Source organism: Quercus suber, unplaced genomic scaffold (assembly GCF_002906115.3).
Source record: "Quercus suber isolate HL8 unplaced genomic scaffold, Cork oak 2.0 scaffold_56, whole genome shotgun sequence".
Taxonomy (NCBI): domain Eukaryota; kingdom Viridiplantae; phylum Streptophyta; class Magnoliopsida; order Fagales; family Fagaceae; genus Quercus; species Quercus suber.
Window position 1 is genome coordinate 730,148 of NW_027069521.1, and position 21,767 is coordinate 751,914.

The window sequence follows — 21,767 nt, forward strand, 5'->3', positions numbered from 1 at the left end:
TAGACTCATATAAAAGAAATGTTGAGTAATTATTAGGCATTCTAATATTCCACATCAAAAAATGCAAGCCACATGATACAAGAACTAAATTTTCCGAATTACCTTTTGAATTTTTGTCATATTTATTTATTAAGTAGCTTGAATATATTAGTGTGAAATATCATGATATTGTATCCCAAGAATACTTAATAATTTTCTAATATTTCAATCACAATAAGTCAATAAGTGTCCGTTTGGATACTATTTATTTTGCTGAAAACTAAAAACAATAATAAAAAAGTTACTGTTCATGCATGGGTTACTATTCATTTGCCTTGATGCACTGTTTATGACCCATGAACAGTGCACCAAGCGCTGGTCAAAAAAAAAAAAAAAAAAAAGGATCGGAGCTGCGCAGCGGAGCTTGGATCGGAGCTGCGCAGCGGAGCTCGTGGGAGCTTGGATCGGAGCTGCGGAGCTGCGGATCGGAGCTGCGCCGCGGAGCTTGTGGGAGCTTGGATCGGAGCTGCGCAGCGGAGCTTGTGGGAGCTTGGATCGGAGCTGCGGAGCTGCAGATCGGAGCTGCGCAGCGGAGCTCGGATCGGAGCTGCGCAGCGGAGCTCGGATCAGAGCTGCGCAGCGGAGCTCGTGGGTATTGAGATGGGTTATGGGTAGGGAGATGGGCTGAGAGAGAGAGAGAGAGAGAGAGAGAGAGAAAAATCAGAAAAAATGATGGTTGAGAAAAAAAATAAGCTGAGAGTGAGAGAGCGCGCGCCTTATAGAAGGTAGTTGAGGAAATAATAAAAAAATGGAGAAAATTGATTATTTAAATAAAAGTAGTGATAAAATAGATGAATTGATGTGGGTAATTTGTAAAAGAGGATGTGTAAAATAGAAAAAGTAAGTTTTTAGTGTAAAAATGGGCGTGTAAAATACACGGACTGATGTGAATGCTCTAAGGTCATCTAATCATCACAATCGTCTGTTTTCGTGTTTGTGACACACACTATTGTTTCTGAGGTATTACTTGTGTAACCTGTATGGAGTCAATCTTTCACATCATCTGGAGCTTAGTGTGTGGTCTCCACTGATTGCAAGATATCAGTTGCATGCCCCTTGTTTTTCTTCTTGTCCTGTTGGCATCTTCATAAAACAATTTTCTTATTATTATTACTTTTTTTTACTATGGAGTTAAAGGGATAAGTCAAGTTTGGCATTTTTCATAATTTTTTAAATATTGCTGATATGACATGTTATAATTGGTACATGATAAAAATAGTGTGGTGAGTTGTAGACTCATATAAAAGAAATATTGAGTAATTATTAGGCATTCTAATATTCCACATCAATAAATGCAAGCCACATGATACAAGAACTAAATTTTCTGGATTACCTTTTGAATTTTTGTCATATTTATTTATTAAGTAGCTTGAATATATTAGTGTGAAATATCATGATATTGTATCTCAAGAATACTTAATAATTTTCCAATATTTCAATCACAATAAGTCAATAAGTGTCCGTTTGGATACTATTTATTTTGCTAAAAACTAAAAACAATAAAAAAAATAATACAAAAGTTACTGTTCACGCACGGGTTACCATTCATTTGCCTTGATGCACTGTTCATGACCCATGAACAATGCACTAAGCGCTGGTCAAAAAAAAAAAAAAAAAAAGCAGTCAAACGCAGACGCAAACCATCCAAAACACAAATCAAACGGAGCCTAAGTCATGTCAACGTCAATAATTGTGAAAAATGTTGACTCTACTCTCTAGCATTATTTCCTAGAAAAGGTTCAGCCCAAACTAGTTTGGAATAAAATTCCTATTATTCCCTATATGACAATTAATATAATTATCCTCGTGTTCTTTTAGCCGCATGACATATTTTCGCATTACATATTTAACAGGGGAGAGTCCACAAACTGCTAGGCCTCCCATTGCTGACTCTAAAATAAGGGGAAAAAAAGGACATCTAAACAAGCACAAAAACGAGCTTGTATTTGTTGGAGGACTTGCAAGCACTTGTTTCCTTGCCCTTCGTGTCTCTGTGTGTGTGGGCGCTCAGTGTAGAAATTGCTTTACCATTTTCAAAGAGGCATTAACTGTGGACTAAAGAAAAATGTTAAAAAAGAGAAGAAGCAAGCATTGGTTAAATCATCATCAAAGTTCTTTAAATGTGATCATTACTGTTCTTCTACTTGCAATATTATGCCGTGTTTGAGAGACCTTTGTATTCTATGATATTTGGAAACAGAAGTCCTTGCTTGTACTCGATACAAGATCAACAATGCTATAGACAACAAATTTGACTACTTTTTTTACAACTTGATCAACAATGCTATAGTCAACAAATTTAACTACCTTTTTTACTTGTTAAACTGACAGATTGTGATTAGCGCACCATTATTGACATCAAATTTAGGTAAAACTGAAATTTTTTTTACTGAAAGTTCTATAAATAAAATTAAAAAGTAGCTGAAATAATACAATAGAACCCATGAATAGTACCAAAAAGTGCAATGAAATCCATGAATAGTAGCAAAAAAAAGCTAAATAGTAAAAAAAAAAAAAAAAAAAAAAAAAGAAATTCGTTAAATCATCATCAAAGTTCTTTAAATGTGATCATTACTGTTCTTCTACTTGCAATATTATGCCGTGTTTGAGAGACCTTTGTATTCTATGATATTTGGAAACAGAAGTCCTTGCTTGTACTCGATACAAGATCAACAATGCTATAGACACCAAATTTGACTACTTTTTTTACAACTTGATCAACAATGCTATAGACAACAAATTTAACTACTTTTTTTACTTGTTAAACTGACAGATTGTGATTAGTACACCATTATTGACATCAAATTTAGGTAAAACTAAAATTTTTTTTACTGAAAGTACTATAAATAAAGTTAAAAAGTAGCTGAAATAATACAATAAAACCCATGAATAGTACTAAAAAGTGCAATGAAATCCATGAATAGTAGCAAAAAATAAGCTAAATAGTATAAAAAAAAAAAAAAAGGATAAAATGCTAAACTAACTCTCTAAGTTTCTTTAAATTTCATTTGAGTCCTCTAACTTTATTTTTGTTCATTTCAATCCTCTAACTCTTAAGTTTATTTAATTAAAGTTTTTCCATCAACTTTTGTTATATGTTGTGGTTAATTTTTCAATTTTATAAATTTTTCTTCAAATTTTTTAAATTAAAAAAATTTAATTAATGATTGAAAAATATTTTCAATTTTTTTTTTCTAAAAATTTTAACAAAAGTTAACAGAAATGCCTTAATTGAATAAATCTGAAACTTGAAAGACTGAAATGAACAAAAGCAAAGTTAAAGGACTGAAATGAAATCTTGAGAAAGTTAGAAGGTCAGTTTTTCATTTTAGTCTAAAAAAAATTGATTTTTTAAGCAAATACTAAACGCAACCTTATCATACATCAACAATAGAATCATTGACAGAAGATATACAAATACACATACTTTCTGTGTTCATTTACAGTTTGAAGAATAAACCCGTCACAACATGAACTCACCATTATCTCTAATTAGTCATACACAGTAGAAAGAAGCAATTAATGAGTACTAAAGTAATATATAGTGTTTGAACAGCATTCTAGTAAGGCAAAAATTCAAAATTGACCCTCTAACTTTTAGCATTTTTCATTTCAGTCCTCCAACTTTTAGTTTTGTCATTTCAGTCCTCTAACTTTCAATTGTTGTCAATTCAGTACTCCGTTAAACCCCAGTTATGTCCTGCGGTTAATAAATTTCAGAATTAAAAGAAAATTAAAAAAAAAAAAACTGATATTAAAAAAAAAATATATTTAGGGGAACCCACACTGTTCCTAGAATCACTCACCATCACCAACTACAATGAAGACCTCTGCAATTGGATCCTCTCTCGCTTTGGCAGTCCAACACCTCTGCGCAATCATAGACGACATCTCTCAAACTCTCAAAGACCAATCCCTCCCTTCCACTCCCGACTCCCGCCACCTACTTCGCAAATGCTATTCTCAACAAGGAACGGCAGTTCTTGTCTCAACTCTTGTTCCGGCTGCTAAGGTTGTCACCCTTGTGGTCCTCATCACCCTCCGCAACAACTTTTGGATTGAAATGCATTTCACATTGGTTCATTGTTGGTGACAACGCTCTCGCTTGGTCTGAAGCTTCTTAATTGTATGGTGTTCTATTAGGATTCGTCACCAATGAGCGCCCCAAGGTAAGGGGCTCATGGCTGGAGCTGGAGCCTTGAGCAATTCATTGTTCTACTAAGGGGAACAACACCTTGTTCTGCTCATGGCCAGAGCTAGATTTGTCCTTGGTTTTGATTTCAGGTAAGGGAAACGACGCTAAATGTTTTTTTTTTTTTTTTAATATCAGTTTTTTTCTTTTAATTCAGAAATTTATTATAAAAAATAAAAATAAAAAAAAGTAAAATAAAAAAAAGCCAAAACAACGTCATTTTGGCTCAATTAACAGCAGGATATAACTGGAATTAAGCAGAGTACCGAATTGACAACAATTAAAAGTTAGAGGACTAAAATGACAAAACTGAAAATTAGAGGACTAAAATGAAAATGATTGAAAATTAAAGGGTCAGTTTTAGATTTTTGACTTCTACTAATATCATCATCAGTAATTCAGTATTCATCACTAATCAAGTTTCCAATTAGGCAATAGCATGCAAGCTACGTAAATTCCTGGCATCCACTCCCACAGTATAGACCATGGGGGAAACTATAAATAAATAAAAAAAAACAAACAAACAAAGACAAAATCCAAAAATGAAATGAACAAAACCATCTTCAAGCCAAGGGCCCCATAGCACCTAGGGGGAAAGAAGGGAAAGAGAAAGCTGTCTCTTAAGAGTTATAAACTAGCATCAGGTAATTATCAATTGATAGATAGTCGGCATATTTGTTACTTTTGATGCAAAATTTGAACACACGTATTTGACACTGGCAGCAGGATACAAAGATGTCTATCAACAATTAAAGATATCATGGCTTCTGCTTTTTGTCGATGTCATAAAGCACACACAAATCTGCTGCAGTCTTCATCTGCAACAATGAAATGATTTCCAGAAATAGTTATTAAATGTTATACTTAAACACAACACGAGCGAGTCATATAATAACAATTCACATATATTATTTACTAGAGAACTTTCAGTTGATTCAATGCAAAAAAGTACTGTGCCTAGCAGGAGTTCTTTAAGATAGCCATAAGCAGCATCAATACAAATTCTGAACCCATTTAAGCAACCTCAATATAAGAACAATTTGATATATCCATAATCCATAACTTGATGAAATAATAGAAATTTTACTGCATATTATGCATTCATTGCCAATGCCAAATAAATGTATAGCATTGCAAGAATTTACAATAATGAAATGGATTGAAAAATAATTAATAATAATAATAATAGTTAATTTAAAAAAACTAACAATGTTCTTATACACTAAATCGCCAAGATCCCATACACAATGTTATTACAAAAAAATATATATATATATATATATATTTTTTTTTTTATAAGTAATGTAAGAAATTTTATTAAAAAAACCAACCAAATACACAGGAAGTGTACTACAATGGCACAAATCAAGAACCCGGATTACAACGATCAATAAGATAGGGGAGAGAGAAACAAGAATAGGAAGGCAAAACTAAACTCCACTCAAGGAGAGTACGGAAAAAGAAAAAATTAATGTCAAGAATAGGGTTTGAATGGGGACCAGCCACAACATTGTTTTTATGTCAAATAAATGAGCCTATGCATCCAGCATTTACCAACTTCAGGGAATGCATGATGATACTTTGTATTTTCTGATAGGAAACAATGCTACTTCATTTCTACAAATGTTCTTGATTGTCCAAAATAAGTTGGGTGGATAGGAATTCTTATAGAAGTTATTAAGGTATTATTAACTATTATCTGTAGTTCTGACAGAAGTATAAAGGTATTGGTTGTTACCTGGATAACATTAACAATTTGCTTGATTGCACATCCAAAGAAACTAAGAGCAAGTATAGAAGAAATAAGTAAACTCTGCTTTGCAGTCCTCATCAAGACCTATAAAAGAAAATCATTCAATTAAGAAATCTAGAACCTGGAGAATTAACTAAAACCTTAGACAGCAATAAATAAATAAATAAATAAAAAGGGGCTTACATCCATCAAACTTTCAGTTTGGTTTTCTGCAAGAAGGAACAACACTATGTACAGAACCTGCAGACTTGAAACAGTCAGATCAGGAGAAGAGTGATTATTGCTCATGTAAATAAACTGAACAAAGTTAAATTTACCTCAACTGCCACACAACAATATGCCATAAACATCCTGTTTCCATAGTATGCCTTGAAAAGCCAATTAGAACTGTCTTTTACATCTTTATGACTAACCTTGCCTGACAAGAAAGTACTGATCCAGCAGAGTTGTCAAATAACAAACCAAATCCATCAAGTAGATATGAACTTAAAAGATTATAAATAGGGATGGTTGTCTACCTGTACATTTGCAGCCAGTGGCTGCCAATATCTAAGGCAAGCAGTGACAAGAAGATAAAGCCAGGCCTACATAGAACACCACACCCCCCAATTAAGCATAAATTCATTCAACCAATACACAGATATCATAAAAAGAAGGCCAAAATACACTGTTGGTCCCCCAAACTTTAGCTCATGAGCAATTTGAGCCCGTGAGTTTAAAGAGATTGCTTTTAGTCCCTGGCAAAATTAAAGTGGCCGCTTTTAAACCCTAAAAACTTAAAAGTGATCATTTTATCCCTATTGATGATGAAGTGTCAATTTTAGTCCTAACAAACTTAAAGTGATCACGTTTAGTCCCTATTGATGATGAAGTGTCAATTTTTAGTTTGGCCACGTCATCTAAGGGACTAAAGTGACCTATTTAAACATAGAGGACGCTCATGAGCTAAACCTTAGGGAACAACAGTGTATTTAAGTCTAAAAATAAATAACCAGTAACTTAGTAATGGAATTTGGTCATATGGGGTTGGAGAATTTCTCTCTAACATAGTATAGAGAGTTACAGCTTACAGTCCATTTGGTTAATGTAGCAGAAATCAATCAAAATTTAGACCTTTCATAAAGTGCTCATTACACAAATATCAATCACTACTGGGGTGGAATTAGATGCAACCAAGAAACATCAGCACAAAATTTCAAGTATCAAATTCAGGAACATAACAACAGTATAGTACTTAAAAAAATCAAATACCCACCAATGATATTGGGAATGTAGAGGTACACAGACAGTTTCCCAGGTCTGGTTCCGGTTCTCTTGGCCATTGAAAAAGCTTCTCTCCACAAAACTCACAAATGAATGAACTGCCAAATGAACTATTTCCCTGTACACATTTCTTGTCAGAAACACAATGGTTACCAATGCAATTCACATATATTTTAAACAAATAGAGCAAACCCCTTCATGGGAAAGCCTCCTATTTTGAACTGCCAAATAAACTATTTCCCTGTACACATTTTTTGTCAAAAACACAATGCTTAACAATGCAATTCACAAACATTTTAAACAAATAGGCAAAATCCTTCATGTGAAAGCTCCTATTTTGATCTGTCAAATGAACTATTTCCCTGTACACATTTCTTGTCAAAAACACAATGCTTAACAATGCAATTCACACATATTTTAAACAATAGGCAAAACCCATAATGGGAAAGCTCCTATATTGAGCTGTCAAATTAACTATTCCCTGCACACATTTCTTGTCAAAAACACAATGCTTAACAATGCAATTCACACATATTTTAAACAAATAGAGCAAACCCCTTAATGGGAAAGTTCCTATATTGAACTGCCAAATAAACTATTTCCCTGTACACATTTCTTGTCAAAAACACACCTAACAATTCAATCACACATATTTTAAACAAATGGGAAAAAACCTTAATGGGAAAGTTCCTATATTGAACTGCCATATAAACTATTTCCCTGTACATATTTCTTGTCAAAAACACAAGCTTTAACAATGCAATTCACAAATATTTTGAAAAAATGAGGCAAACCCCTTAATGGGAAAGTTCCTATATTGAACTGCCAAATAAACTATTTCACTGTACACATTCCTCGTCAAAACACAATGCTTAACCTTGCAATTCACCACATATTAACAAATGGGCAAAAACCCAAATGGGAAAGTTCCTATTTTGAATAGGGATTCACTCAATTAGAGCAAACAATAATCTAAAAAACACATAAAATTGAGGAAATGGGTCCACTATATCTAGACCCTCCAGATTGAGAAACCCAGATCTCTGAAATGGGACCCACTAGAGTGGAATTTAACAAGCTAAGTTCTTTATTAAATAGAACACAAAAATTTGAACAAAGTCTGAGATAGGAAACCAACCTGGGAAAAAAATTACCAACGTTGAAAGCAAAACCTAACCCCTCAAAACTCTCGGTATGTTTGATTCTTCGAAGATTGTTTATTCTGTGTGTCTTTCTCTTTTTGGGTTCTATTCTTTGGCCTTGTTAAAGTAAAGAATCCCAAAAAGTAATAGGAACCAAACTTGTCGGGGATGTACAAGTTTTTGGGCCTAAACCCAAAAAGATAAGAATGCATTTTGGGCTAATTATTCTCTCCCAAAGAGAGAGAGAGAGATTTGTTAAACTATGACCAATTCACCTTTGTTTATGAAAGACTGCATGTTATGGGCTTGATGGTGTAAAATAATTTTTGTTATTTTTTTATTAAAAAAAATGTCTAGTCACTATTATGTTAGCTACGTAAGTAATCTACTAATAGAAGTTAACATATGGATTGATACTACTCATTTTTTTTACTTGAGGAACCTATAGCATTCACGTGAAATTTGAGAAATCAATTGTGCTCACAAGATAAATTTTATGAACTAATAGTGTAGTTTCGCTATGTTTTTATTTTACAAGGTCTTGGCCGCTGATGATGTTTAAGAGATAGAGAGGAGATGCTGGCTCGGTGGATAGTTGTAGTATAGACTGTAGATTGAGCAATTTTTATTTTATTTTTTGGGTTTTGTCACATTGATTAGGTGGAAGGGTTTTTACTTCTTTTTTATTATTTTTAAATTTGAAATAAAAATCATACTTTAACCTAATCTAAATGTATAAATGTGTGAAGTTCACTCTTAGAGACTTGAACTCTGACACTTGTCTCCCTCCCCTATCTCACAATAACTTATATTTATGGGGTAATCATTACACGAATGGTACACAATAGCTTTACTCTCTTTTTTAACTTGCTGTGAAAGGGTTGTACCGAGGTCCAAATATTTCAAATCAAGTTTACCCAAATAATGTATTCATGAACATTGGAGCTTGATTATATTTTTTATGTATTCTAGTCTAAAAATATATTTATTTAGACTTGAAATTATATTGCATAAGTTTTTCAATAGGTTTATATGATATTAAATTATTGATTGTAATTTATTAATAATATAAACGGTCCATTTGTAATAAAAATTCATAGAATTGTGAAAAAGAAAAGGTAAAACATTTTAGTCATAATTTCACAATTTATAGGAAAAGAATAAGTTAATGAATTAACTCACGAACAAATCAAGCTTGCTTGACAAGAAAATGAGCTAAGTTTGAACATAAAAGCTTGTTTGGTGATGAGGTTGTTAGCTTGAGCTTGAATAGTGTTATATATATATATATATATAAAAGCAGCTTGAACTTTTAACACTCTGCTCGGCTTATTTACAACTCTAAGTCCCTTCAGTTTGCTTCAAAGATTGGACTAAGTCAAGTTGTTTTGAATAGGGATTCTCAAGTCATAATGACAAGACTAAACACTGATAGTGAGGTTCTAACAACATGTGGTCTATTGATTGTAGATGTGGTGATGTTCTAGTTTTTTTACTGAATTATGTTATCTCATACTAAGAGAGAAAATAATAAGGTTGCTCATAGTTTAGTTAGGTATACTTTACAAATCTTAGACTTATCTGTGTGGATGGAGGATGTTCCACCACAATATCTTTCTGTATTTTAGGCTGATTTAGTCAGTATTTCTTAATAAAAGCTGAGTTGTCTTTCCCCTAAAAAAAAAAAAAAAAGTAATTAACCTACAAGTTCAATTACTTTTCAAACATATATACAAATTTCATTGTAAAGCTTTTTTAATATAGATAACAATAAATGTGATTGGAGGATTAATATTCTTGGAGATTTTAAGTTATTGTAACATTAATTAAGTGTTGAATTGTACTTTTAGTTCCTTGCTTTTTATTCCTAAGAAATTTAGGGTTTTTTTTTTTTTTTCATAAAAAATTGTGTGGATTATTTTCCAAGAATATGTAATTATGGAGGATGCAGAGCATGGCAAGAGTTCTTTAACCTTGAATGGAGTTTTTCTTTGAATATGTAGTTTGCCCTTTGGACTCTCTCTCTCTCTCTCTCTTCTTTATCGTATTTTACTCAATTAGTAATACTTAATGACATGGATCTACTTATGCTATGTACAATCAAGAACTATTTTAAGGTCAAACCTTGANCCCCCCCCCCCCCCCAAAAAAAAAAAAAAACTCAGATATGCATGCATTTAAAATAAGCAATTTCTTTAATGAAAAATTGAGAGAATGCTTACCTGTATACTTGGAAAGAATTACTAACAGGCAACCTGTGCTAATCCTGTGATACAAAACATATTATTACAACAAGATAGGCACAATCAGGTAATTCAACTTCCCAGTGGATATATATGACAGAAAAGAGTATAAAAAGAAGGATAAGACCTAAAGAAAAATCAAATTGACATAGATGATTGTGTGACGGGCGAGAGAGAGAGAGAGAACTTAAAAATCACCTGTCTACTACCTTGTCCAAAACAGATCCAAATGTTGAAACTGAACCAGCAAGAAAAAAGAAATGTGAATGAAACCTAAACCTCATATTTATTTCAGTTTCTTAAAGGTAACAAACATCATTACATTACTATACTCAATAAAAGTCACTAACATGAGAAATGGTATTATCTAGTAATATATGGAATTTTTTAATTAGTAATACACTGCAATTTCCAAAATAAGGCCGTAGTAAGCAGCAAGTAATTTTATATATGGTTCCTTCTTCATTTTGAGTTTATGCTCTATTCACCTTAAGAAACAACAAATATGCAATAAATCAAGTTGAAGCCACTACATCAAAAGGTGAAGGTCAAAAGCTTGAGGCTGGAAAAGTAAAACTGACATGTGAATCCAAGACTAAAAGAGGCATGAGAATGTACAGGCAAAATTACATATGACTAGTTTAATTCACACAACTATGGCACATATCAGCTCCATTGGATAAAATGTTCAGCATTAGATTACTTCAGTAAAACATAGTTAAACCATAAACGATTCTTTACCTTGATTGAATTTGCGAGCACACCAACCATCCAGAGCATCAAATACAAAGCTGAAACCAAACTCAAGTAAATTTCCCACTTTCACATAACTTTAAACAATGATACTCAAAACCAAAAGAAACTTCCCACAACATTGGTTCTCACCTGAAAAATATAGAACAGAAAAAAGCCATTGTTGTTTAGCATTGAGCAAAGGCAATGATGTTCATAATGACCTTAGATATCCTGCACTCAATTAAGCATAAATTCATTCAACCAATACACAGATATCATAAAAAGAAGGCCAAAATACACTGTTGGTCCCCCAAACTTTAGCTCATGAGCAATTTGAGCCCGTAAGTTTAAAGAGATTGCTTTTAGTCCCTGGCAAAATTAAAGTGGCCGCTTTAAACCCTAAAAACTTAAAAGTGATCCATTTTATCCCTATTGATGATGAAGTGTCAATTTTACCTAACAAACTTAAAGTGATCACGTTTAGTCCCTATTGAGTGATGAAGTGTCAATTTTTAGTTTGGCCACGTCATCTAAGGGACTAAAGTGACCTATTTAAACATAGAGGACGCTCATGAGCTAAACCTTAGGGAACAACAGTGTATTTAAGTCTAAAAATAAATAACCAGTAACTTAGTAATGGAATTTGGTCATATGGGGTTGGAGAATTTCTCTCTAACATAGTATAGAGAGTTACAGCTTACAGTCCATTTGGTTAATGGTAGCAGAAATCAATCAAAATTTAGACCTTTCATAAAGTGCTCATTACACAAATATCAATCACTACTGGGGTGGAATTAGATGCAACCAAAGAAACATCAGCACAAAATTTCAAGTATCAAATTCAGGAACATAACAACAGTATAGTACTTAAAAAAATCAAATACCCACCAATGATATTGGGAATGTAGAGGTACACAGACAGTTTCCCAGGTCTGGTTCCGGTTCTCTTGGCCATTGAAAAAGCTTCTCTCCACAAAACTCACAAATGAATGAACTGCCAAATGAACTATTTCCCTGTACACATTTCTTGTCAGAAACACAATGGTTACCAATGCAATTCACATATATTTTAAACAAATAGAGCAAACCCCTTCATGGGAAAGCTCCTATTTTGAACTGCCAAATAAACTATTTCCCTGTACACATTTTTTGTCAAAAACACAATGCTTAACAATGCAATCACAAACATTTTAAACAAATAGGCAAAATCTCTCATGTGAAAGCTCCTATTTTGATCTGTCAAATGAACTATTTCCCTGTACACATTTCTTGTCAAAAACACAATGCTTAACAATGCAATTCACACATATTTTAAACAATAGGCAAAACCCATAATGGGAAAGCTCCTATATTGAGCTGTCAAATTAACTATTCCCCTGCACACATTTCTTGTCAAAAACACAATGCTTAACAATGCAATTCACACATATTTTAAACAAATAGAGCAAACCCCTTAATGGGAAAGTTCCTATATTGAACTGCCCAATAAACTATTTCCCTGTACACATTTCTTGTCACAAAACACACCTAACAATTCAATCACACATATTTTAAACAAATGGGAAAAAACCTTAAGGAAATTAAGAACTATTTTAAGGTCAAACCTTGAAATTATTGTTTAGATTGCACGCAACACCATCCAGGGATTCTCTTTATTAGCTGAATCTTTCTATGGGTTCGTTATATAGTTAATTTCTGTATTTCCTTTTCAGCCTTTCACTTTTACTTTCCTTCTTTATTTTTTGTTTGGCAGGTGGGGGGTCATTTTCATTTTCATGTGTCAATCTTAATATTTAGAATGATTCTTACCTTTCAGAGTAAGAAAATTCTCAATAATAGCAAGAGTTTTAGTCTGTTCGAAAACTTTAAAACCTCTCATTTCAAATTCAATGCATTAGGCTATGACTCAATACTCAATAGGGATGTCGTCAAATGTGGCACATATTCAAATGTTGAACAAATTTCTTGGTGTGTCTTCATCTAGCGACCTCTTAGAAGAAGCAATGGGTAGGAATCAATCTTACACGTATGTAAGATGATAAAGATATATTATAGATGGCTTAGTAATGGCTTTAGGGTATTGGTTTAATTTTCTTTGCTAATTAACATGATGGTTGCTAATGAGTGTGGCCCATCATTGACAAAAGAGAAATAAATTTCATATAAAAATGCCCCCTCAAGTCATTAACTCCTCATATCTAACGTCTTCTCAGTTGGGTGTTGATCAAAGAGTTTATGAAAACACCAAATTTCATAGAATGATGATGCCCCCTTGGGTCATTAATTCGTCATAATTTGCATTTTGGTTTTTCATTTTAATAAAAAGAGTAAACCGTTTATTGTTCGTTCATCTCAAAGATTACAAATCGTTTTCTATTTCTTTGACATTGAACCAAGGAAGTCGATACCGTACCGGTACCGGCCGTACCGGCCGGTACGTACTGTACCGGTTGCATACCGGTATCGAAATATTAATGTTTCGTACCGGTTTAAATACCGGCCGTACCGGTTATGTATCGGCCATACCGGCCAATTTCGGGCAATACCGGCCGGTACCGGGCATACCGGCCGGTACAGAAAAAAGTTTTTTTTTTTTTTTTATTTAAGTTTTGTAATTTTTGAATTTTTGTTAGGGTAGAATGATAACTTATTTGCATTAACTTATTAGTATTGTTTGTTTTCTTAGTATGCAATGGTAACTTTTAAGCTTTCTATTTTTTATATTGTGTGTATGTTTTTTTTTTCTTTAATTGATACTAAAGTTTAAAATTATGAATAATTAGTTTTGAATTGAGGAAATGTTTTATGGTAAACTTTTATATTTATTATAATATATATACACACACATACATATATATATTTATTTAAAAATATAAAAAGTAGCGGTAAACCCGAAACGGTACTCCGGTATTGACCGGTATCCGAAATATACCGTACCGTTGGGCAAACCGGTACAGCCTCCGGTACGGTATTGACTCCCTTGTATTGAACGCGAACAAATATTTTCTGAGATTCATAAAACACGCATGAAGTTTTACACTATATTTGGGAGTTTAGAAAGAACAAGAATAAAATGGAATGAATAGAATATTAAATAATGAAATATCATAAATTGTTTAAATCTTTGTCAATAAAAGAATGGAAATGAATCATTTTCTAACAACATTATTATTATGTCATTTCTTTAATAAAAGTATAGAAAAGGCATTTAAAAAGAAAAAAAAAATAGTGATATTATGAGGACTTCAACAAGAATTCATTAAAACACATTTCATTCTCACCTATTCCTCCTATTTTTTGAGGGATAGAAAATGGGCTTATAAGGGAATGGAGCTTTCTAATTCATTTCATTCCTTCATATCTCTCTAGTCCAAACAAGCTATTAAGATTTGAAATTTTGTATAATAACAATAATGACTGTCAAAGATTTTTCTTGACTAAATTACATTAATTGATTGCAATGCCTTTCAATAGTAGGAGAATGAATTGAACGCGAACAAATATTTTCTGAGATTCATAAAACACGCATGAAGTTTTACACTATATTTGGGAGTTTAGAAAGAACAAGAATAAAATGGAATGAATAGAATATTAAATAATGAAATATCATAAATTGTTTAAATCTTTGTCAATAAAAGAATGGAAATGAATCATTTTCTAACAACATTATTATTATGTCATTTCTTTAATAAAAGTATAGAAAAGGCATTTAAAAAGAAAAAAAAAATAGTGATATTATGAGGACTTCAACAAGAATTCATTAAAACACATTTCATTCTCACCTATTCCTCCTATTTTTTGAGGGATAGAAAATGGGCTTATAAGGGAATGGAGCTTTCTAATTCATTTCATTCCTTCATATCTCTCTAGTCCAAACAAGCTATTAAGATTTGAAATTTTGTATAATAACAATAATGACTGTCAAAGATTTTTCTTGACTAAATTACATTAATTGATTGCAATGCCTTTCAATAGTAGGAGAATGAAAATGGGATGCCAATGGGTTAGGCTGGTTTGGTGTGTTTTTTTTGACTTAATCCAATGCCATAGTAGGAAGGGTTTGAGATTTTATTTGAATAGGTTTGGATCCACACATTCAAACTTGTTAGGGTTTGGTTTTTTATACCTTAACCCCAAAAAAAAAAAAAAAAGTCTTTCTTTTGCTCATAAAATATTGTGTAATTTTATATAAAAGTGGTTATTAATGCTTAAATTTTTTTTTTTTTCAAAATTATAGGTTAGCTTGATCTAATCTAACTTGCTTGACTTAACTCATGGTAAGATATAGAGGCAATCTTTGAATAAGTTTAAATTTTCAAATATAGATCGGATTGGCTTGTGATGAAAGTCATAAAATTCCATATAAATTTTGATAAGAAGTTGATAACAAATATTAAAAGTTTAAAGAGTTGGAGCCATACCTAATTGAAAAGCCATGTCTGAGTAGAAAGCATGAAACTAAACTAGTACCACGATGGGATAGCAATATTAGCAGACAAACAACAAAACATAATCCTATACTTTTCACTATTTGATTTGAAACCCATGCATCTAATTCAAGATTCTATACAATACTTTTAAGCTATGTTTCATTATCGTATATATCACCTCAAAGTCACACCATTAAAGCCTAGAAAATTTGTTGGGAATCTGACATGGATGAACAATCTACCTCCATGTCAGCATTAACTAAACACGCCAGCAAGATAAAAAGGAAAAACTCAAAACAATAATGATATATTATCACACGTTTAGTTATAATTGTTTTATGCGGCAGCCTGTAATTAGCTTTCTCTCACTATCATATGGACCTACAATTTTTTCTCTATAATTCACAGCTTTTCACATATGACACTTTTTTTATAACTATTATATGTAGTAGACTATAATTAACTGTTTAACACTTGTACATAAATCCACTACTTTTTCTTCACTACTCACAATCTACCATGTTGGAACTGTGACAAAGTTGTGGTTCTGGTCCTAAATTTTTTCATGAATGTATATGGTATTGTCATTATTGAAACTCAAATCAAAGTCTCTCATTTTATTTTCTCACTCAAAATCTTCACAACAACTCCACGTATTTGCTTTTCATGTTAACTGTACGTGGACCAACCACTTTTTTTACCATTCACATCATATCAAACTTGTAGCACAAAATGATATACTATACCTATTTTGGTGAAAGTGAATGGTAGTAACATTATTCAAAATCCCTCATGTTATTTTCTTACTCAAAATCTTCAAGGGCCCCATGAATTTTGCTTTGCATGTTAGAGAAACAGCAAGGAAGTAACACACACGCGTAGACACGTTGAAACAGAGAGCTGTAGCTAGAGACCAAGACCCATATGAATCCCCACTATAATCAATTATCAAAGTGTGAAAAAAACAAAGAGGAAAAAAAAAGATGTAGGTGTTTAGTGGAAACAAATTGCGATAAACAAGGACGACTTATTGGACAAGAAAAATTGAAATCTCCTGTCAACGCCATACCCATTTCCACCATATGAGTCCACAATCCACATCCACCAAAGACTACTCAAATTAATCAGTGTCCCATGACTTCTTTGTTACTTTCTCTTTCTTTCTTTCTTTAGTTTTCATCTTTTATTCAAATATTGAATTCAAAGTGCGAAAAAAATATTCCATTAATTTCTTAGATTGATAAATTTTCTTGTTGACGAAAAATATATATGGAGCACGAAGTTTGAACCCCGAGCAAAGTTGAAAATCTATCCAATATCAATAACTATATCATATAAAACAAGTTTAAATTTCAAGTTTTTTTTTTTCTACTTTAATTTTTTTTAAACAAATCATTAATTAATAGATGAGATGTTAAATAATATGTAGAAACCCAAAACTGGGCATTCCAACTTTGTAATTTTGAAAATGTTAATCTAATTAATTGTTTAATATTAAACAATAATTACACCAATGCAACTTGATATTTTTTTTCCAAAAAACAAATGATGTACCTTGAGATGATCATATTAAATATGTGTGTATATATACAATCAAGTAGTAGGTTGATCTATCAAAATGTGCATTGATGATAGCCTAATGGAGTTGAATTGGGTGACATTTCATTTATGAGTGAAAGTTTGAAACCAACCCCATTAACGTGTGCAATGCATTATCATTTGTTTGAATTGAAACAGACATGCCTTAGTAAGTCAAGCATTAAACTTATTATGATAGACAGACATGGCCTAGTAATAGAGATTATGAAAGATATTTGGTTGTTTTTGGAGTGGAGTGAGTGATTATTATTTCTACCTAAGAGCGACAACCAAAGGGTGCATGAGATAGACATATAATAAAACCTATAATGCGTGTGATAAATCTCCAACCTTATTAAACTCTATAGACTGCAATAAATTATAAATTGTACGGCATATAGTGTATATATGTATATAATAATAAAAACTTGGCAAGTTCAAAGCACGCATTCCAAGCTAATACTATTTTGTATGGGATTGATTACGTATTTGATTACCTACATAAACAACTCAATTTTCTATTCTTAAAACTTAGTGTTCAATATCAATGAATGCTTATATTTGACATTTCCCAAGGACTAATAAATTCTACCACCCTATCAAAAAATTAATAAATAAATTCTACTAATCCTTATAAACAAGGTATTTGATATCCAAACTAGATTATTTTTTGGTCATGTTCCAAGAAAAATTAACCATTTGATAATATCAATCATTAAAATATATACTTGCAGAAAAAAAAAAAAAAAAAAAAAAAAAAAAACAAAGCCAAAAAAACAGACTTGCAATTATGAAGTGGCAAATTTGGGTGTTTCTAATGCATACAATGGGGTGTCCTTTTCCTCGCAGTTGTGAAGTTTTTCTGCTAATCTAGCTTTGGCAGCATGCTTTTCCTATCCTTTTCAGAACACAAAATTATTTAAGCCAATTTAACAAAACTCAAGCGTGGACATGGACTGATAGACAGGCTAGTGTGCCTGACATTGCTTTCAATCCTTCCTGTCACTGTAAATTTAGAACACTGCCAAAGGCAAAATAATTGGTAAAATCTGATATGAATAATCAAATCAAATCAATCTACCTCTTCTACCACAGCCAAGAAAAAAATTAAAACAGAGAAAAAAACAATCTAAAAAAGGGAAAAGCAATAAACCCATGAAAGGCAAAGATGCTGTCCTATATAATCTGTTCAATTGATTTTTGGTTCTTTAAGGTACAAATTAAATCTAAAATTAAAGATTCTAAATGCTAAAAAACTAAAAACAGTGCAAACATCGAAATGGGTTCTGTTCATTCATCATCCTAAGGTCAAATCCAAGCATATTTTCAATGTTCCCTCTTCTTTTTTTTTTTCCTTCCCTCTTTACTTTTCCCAGAAAATTTGCCTAGAAAATCAAAGCCTCTATGCTAGCCTTCTTTGCCTTTGTACAGACAGGACAACAATCAAGCAGAGGCTCACAAACTTCGCATGAACAAAGGTGCCTGCAAGGAAGGAACAACATGCACGAGCTTCGAGAATTACAGCCTTTACACACCGTCATCATCATCAACTTTCTCTTATTCTCAAGCTCACACACTTCTAGCACTCCTCTGTTTTCCTCTGTTTCATATTGTACTACTTCTTGTAATAATTCTTCGTCTTTCTCCATATTTACATCACAGCAAGACTCCGCGTCCTCTGCATCATTGTTAAAGAAGCCGAAAGGGGTTCTTTCTTTAACTTGCTCTAATGCGTTATTCAAGGACACAACCATGGCTTCGTTTTCTTGTGCCACTCTCTGCCACGCTTGGTTCTCTGCCTCCAATCTTCTCAAGAAATCTTCAAGCTCCATTGTTCTATTAGCCGCTTGTGCTATTTCCTCGTCCTTCTGTCTCAGTAAAAATAACGTTTTTGATTCAATTCTCTTTAACACCACTGCTAATTGTTGCTTCCTCTGCTCTTGCAATACTAATCTCAATCTCTCATTCTGTTTCCACAAGAAAAAAAAGCAAACCAATGGGATATTATAAAATGCACAAAAATTTATACCAATTTAAGAAGAACTCCATTGATCCAAATATCCAATTTATAACAATGTAAGAAGAGTATTAAAATTTTCAATTACTTGAAGGTACGCTTTTTCTAACCTGTAATCTGAGATATTGATCAATCTCCTGCCTTTGCTTCTCAAACTGAGAAGTTATGCTTTGAGAATGCAGCATTGGTAGATGACTGTTGTTGTTGTTTGGTGGTGGTGATGGGATTGTTTTTCAAAGTAGAAGCAATAAAACTACCGTTGTCAAGAAAGGGGTTTTGTTGATTCCTTTGCTGCTGGTTTTGAATCTGTTGTAAGCGTTGCAGTTGTTGGTGTTGCTGCTGCAGTTGTTGTTTCTGTTGGAGATCAAAACTGAAGTGATTGAAACCGCCAAGACCAACGCCACAACCATTATCCATGATCAAATCATGTGACCCAAAATTGGAAACCCATGATTCTCTGAATACAACTGCGCTTGAATAGCCATATCTTTGTCAAAAAAAAAAACCAACCCTCTCTCAGAAAACAAAAGAACACAAAAATAGCAGAACCAGACCAAACCAGATCAAGTGCAACAAGCCCTCTTCTTTCTCTAACAAATAACCAAATGGGGTTGCATCAAAACTTGTTCTTGAATCATAAGGACTCCATGTAGTGTGTGTCTCTCTAATGGTCTCCCTCTCTATATTGCTATAGTTTTGAGGAACATATAAAAAACGAAGGTGGTGGGGGTGTAGGGTGTGGGGTGTGGTGCTTATATATATACATATATGGGGAATTGAGAAAAGAAAGAAGTGTGATTATAATTTTTAAATAGTACTCGTAATAGATAAATTTGATTGAATTAAAGTAACTGAAAACTTGAAAGGGAAAGAGAGATAGCCTAGGATACTATACTCTCTCTCTTTTCTATCTATCTTTAACTTTTTCTACCTTTTTTTTCTCTATAGTCTAAGCATTAAAGAGAGAGAGATATATGGGACGCGGTATGCAACAACGTACACATGCAGATTTTGTGACTAAACTATCGGGTCAGAGATTTCAGAGGGCGTTTTTTCTTTCTTTGAATAAAGAAGATATTCAATTCCTAGACTCTGTGTGTCCATTCACACACATATATTATATGTATTATATATATATGGGTGTGAGAGTCTCTGAGCCCTGTGAATAAGTCAGTTTTCATTTATATGAGAGAGAGAGGAGGAGAATCAGAGATTTGTCAGTTTGGTCATTTGGAAAGGCTGAAGAATAGGATTTTTTTTTTTCTTTTTTTCTTTTGGGTTCTCGTATTTCTATTTTTTTTTTGGGGAGTATAAAAATAAATAAAAACTGTTTCATTTAAACTATTTTATTCTATTTTGAGAAAAATAAATAGTATTTTGTATTTTTGGTAAGATTGTTAAATTAAGTATACCATCTCAGTTTTGTTCCAATATAATGTAACAGCTAAATTTGAGTTGTACTACTAGAATTTTTTACCTTTGAAAATTTAGTACCTTGGAGAAAATTACTGCTTGATAATAGTTGTGTTTTTATGTTTTAAAGATAGAATTACACAATATTATAGGAACTAATAGATGAGTATATATATTATATAAGGATTTATTTTTACAACAATGCATATCTTCCACACTTCAAATACTCTTTAATGTTATCACTATCAATGAGTATGTGAGGATTTATTTTACAACAACGCATATCTTCCAGACTTCAAATTCTCTTAATCACTATCACTATTTTTTTGGGTATTTGAATCAAATATCTAACAAAAATCCTTTATCAATTAGGATTTTGAAATTGTTTCTCAATCGTTGTTCCTCTTATTCTTTGGACTTCAAGGTAAAGCGAAATTCCAAAATTAAAGAGGATTATTCTAATCAAACTTGAGAGAAATAATAATCATAATCTTATAAATTTACACATAGATTTGAACTACTATTGTATCAATAAAAAAAATAGGTATAAAGTTGGCCATAATTTTACTCTAATATATATATACACACATATTATATATATATATATATATATATAAAGTCAAATTAAAACTCCATGTATATCTTATTAGTGCAGGGCAGGCTACAGACTTATCCTACCACATATAGCAACAAATAAAAATTTCTTATATTTTAGTATACTGTATCTGTGTATGTCATTTTGTTCCTATGGTCTAGATACCATCTTAATTTTTTTCTTAATAAATGTGATAACATTTCAATATATGACGTGAACTCTATAATTATTATTTTTTACTATCAAACCAATACATCAAATAAGTTTTAAGATAATTTAGAAAAGAATTGATCGCATGTCCTGTATTCAACAACTACAATCCACATAAATATCAACCCTTTAAATGGCCTCTCTAGGAAATTTAAAA

The 21,767-nt window shown here is 32.2% G+C and overlaps 2 protein-coding genes and 1 long non-coding RNA gene across 3 annotated transcripts; all 3 read right to left on the reverse strand.

Moving 5' to 3' along the window:
* Nucleotides 1–4,717: 4,717 nt before the first annotated feature.
* Nucleotides 4,718–12,491, reverse strand: LOC111994531 (probable CDP-diacylglycerol--inositol 3-phosphatidyltransferase 2). Its single transcript, XM_065772262.1, is given in 9 exon segments — nucleotides 4,718–5,049; nucleotides 5,970–6,068; nucleotides 6,168–6,224; nucleotides 6,302–6,416; nucleotides 6,503–6,568; nucleotides 10,620–10,655; nucleotides 10,831–10,870; nucleotides 11,374–11,477; nucleotides 12,222–12,491. Coding segments are annotated over 9 exon segments (678 nt in total). The 5' UTR covers nucleotides 12,323–12,491; the 3' UTR covers nucleotides 4,718–4,989.
* On the reverse strand, nucleotides 7,261–8,634 carry LOC136067037 (uncharacterized). Its single transcript, XR_010628558.1, has 2 exons — nucleotides 8,386–8,634; nucleotides 7,261–7,365 (listed from the first exon to the last, which is right to left on the reverse strand). It is a non-coding gene; the product is annotated as an uncharacterized LOC136067037 (long non-coding RNA).
* Nucleotides 12,492–18,714: 6,223 nt separating the features above from the next.
* Nucleotides 18,715–20,504, reverse strand: LOC111994563 (probable BOI-related E3 ubiquitin-protein ligase 3). The gene is given in 4 exon segments (XM_024026452.2): nucleotides 18,715–19,342; nucleotides 19,503–19,595; nucleotides 19,597–19,829; nucleotides 19,832–20,504. Coding segments are annotated over 4 exon segments (954 nt in total). The 5' UTR covers nucleotides 19,878–20,504; the 3' UTR covers nucleotides 18,715–18,760.
* Between the last annotated feature and the right edge of the window lie 1,263 nt (nucleotides 20,505–21,767).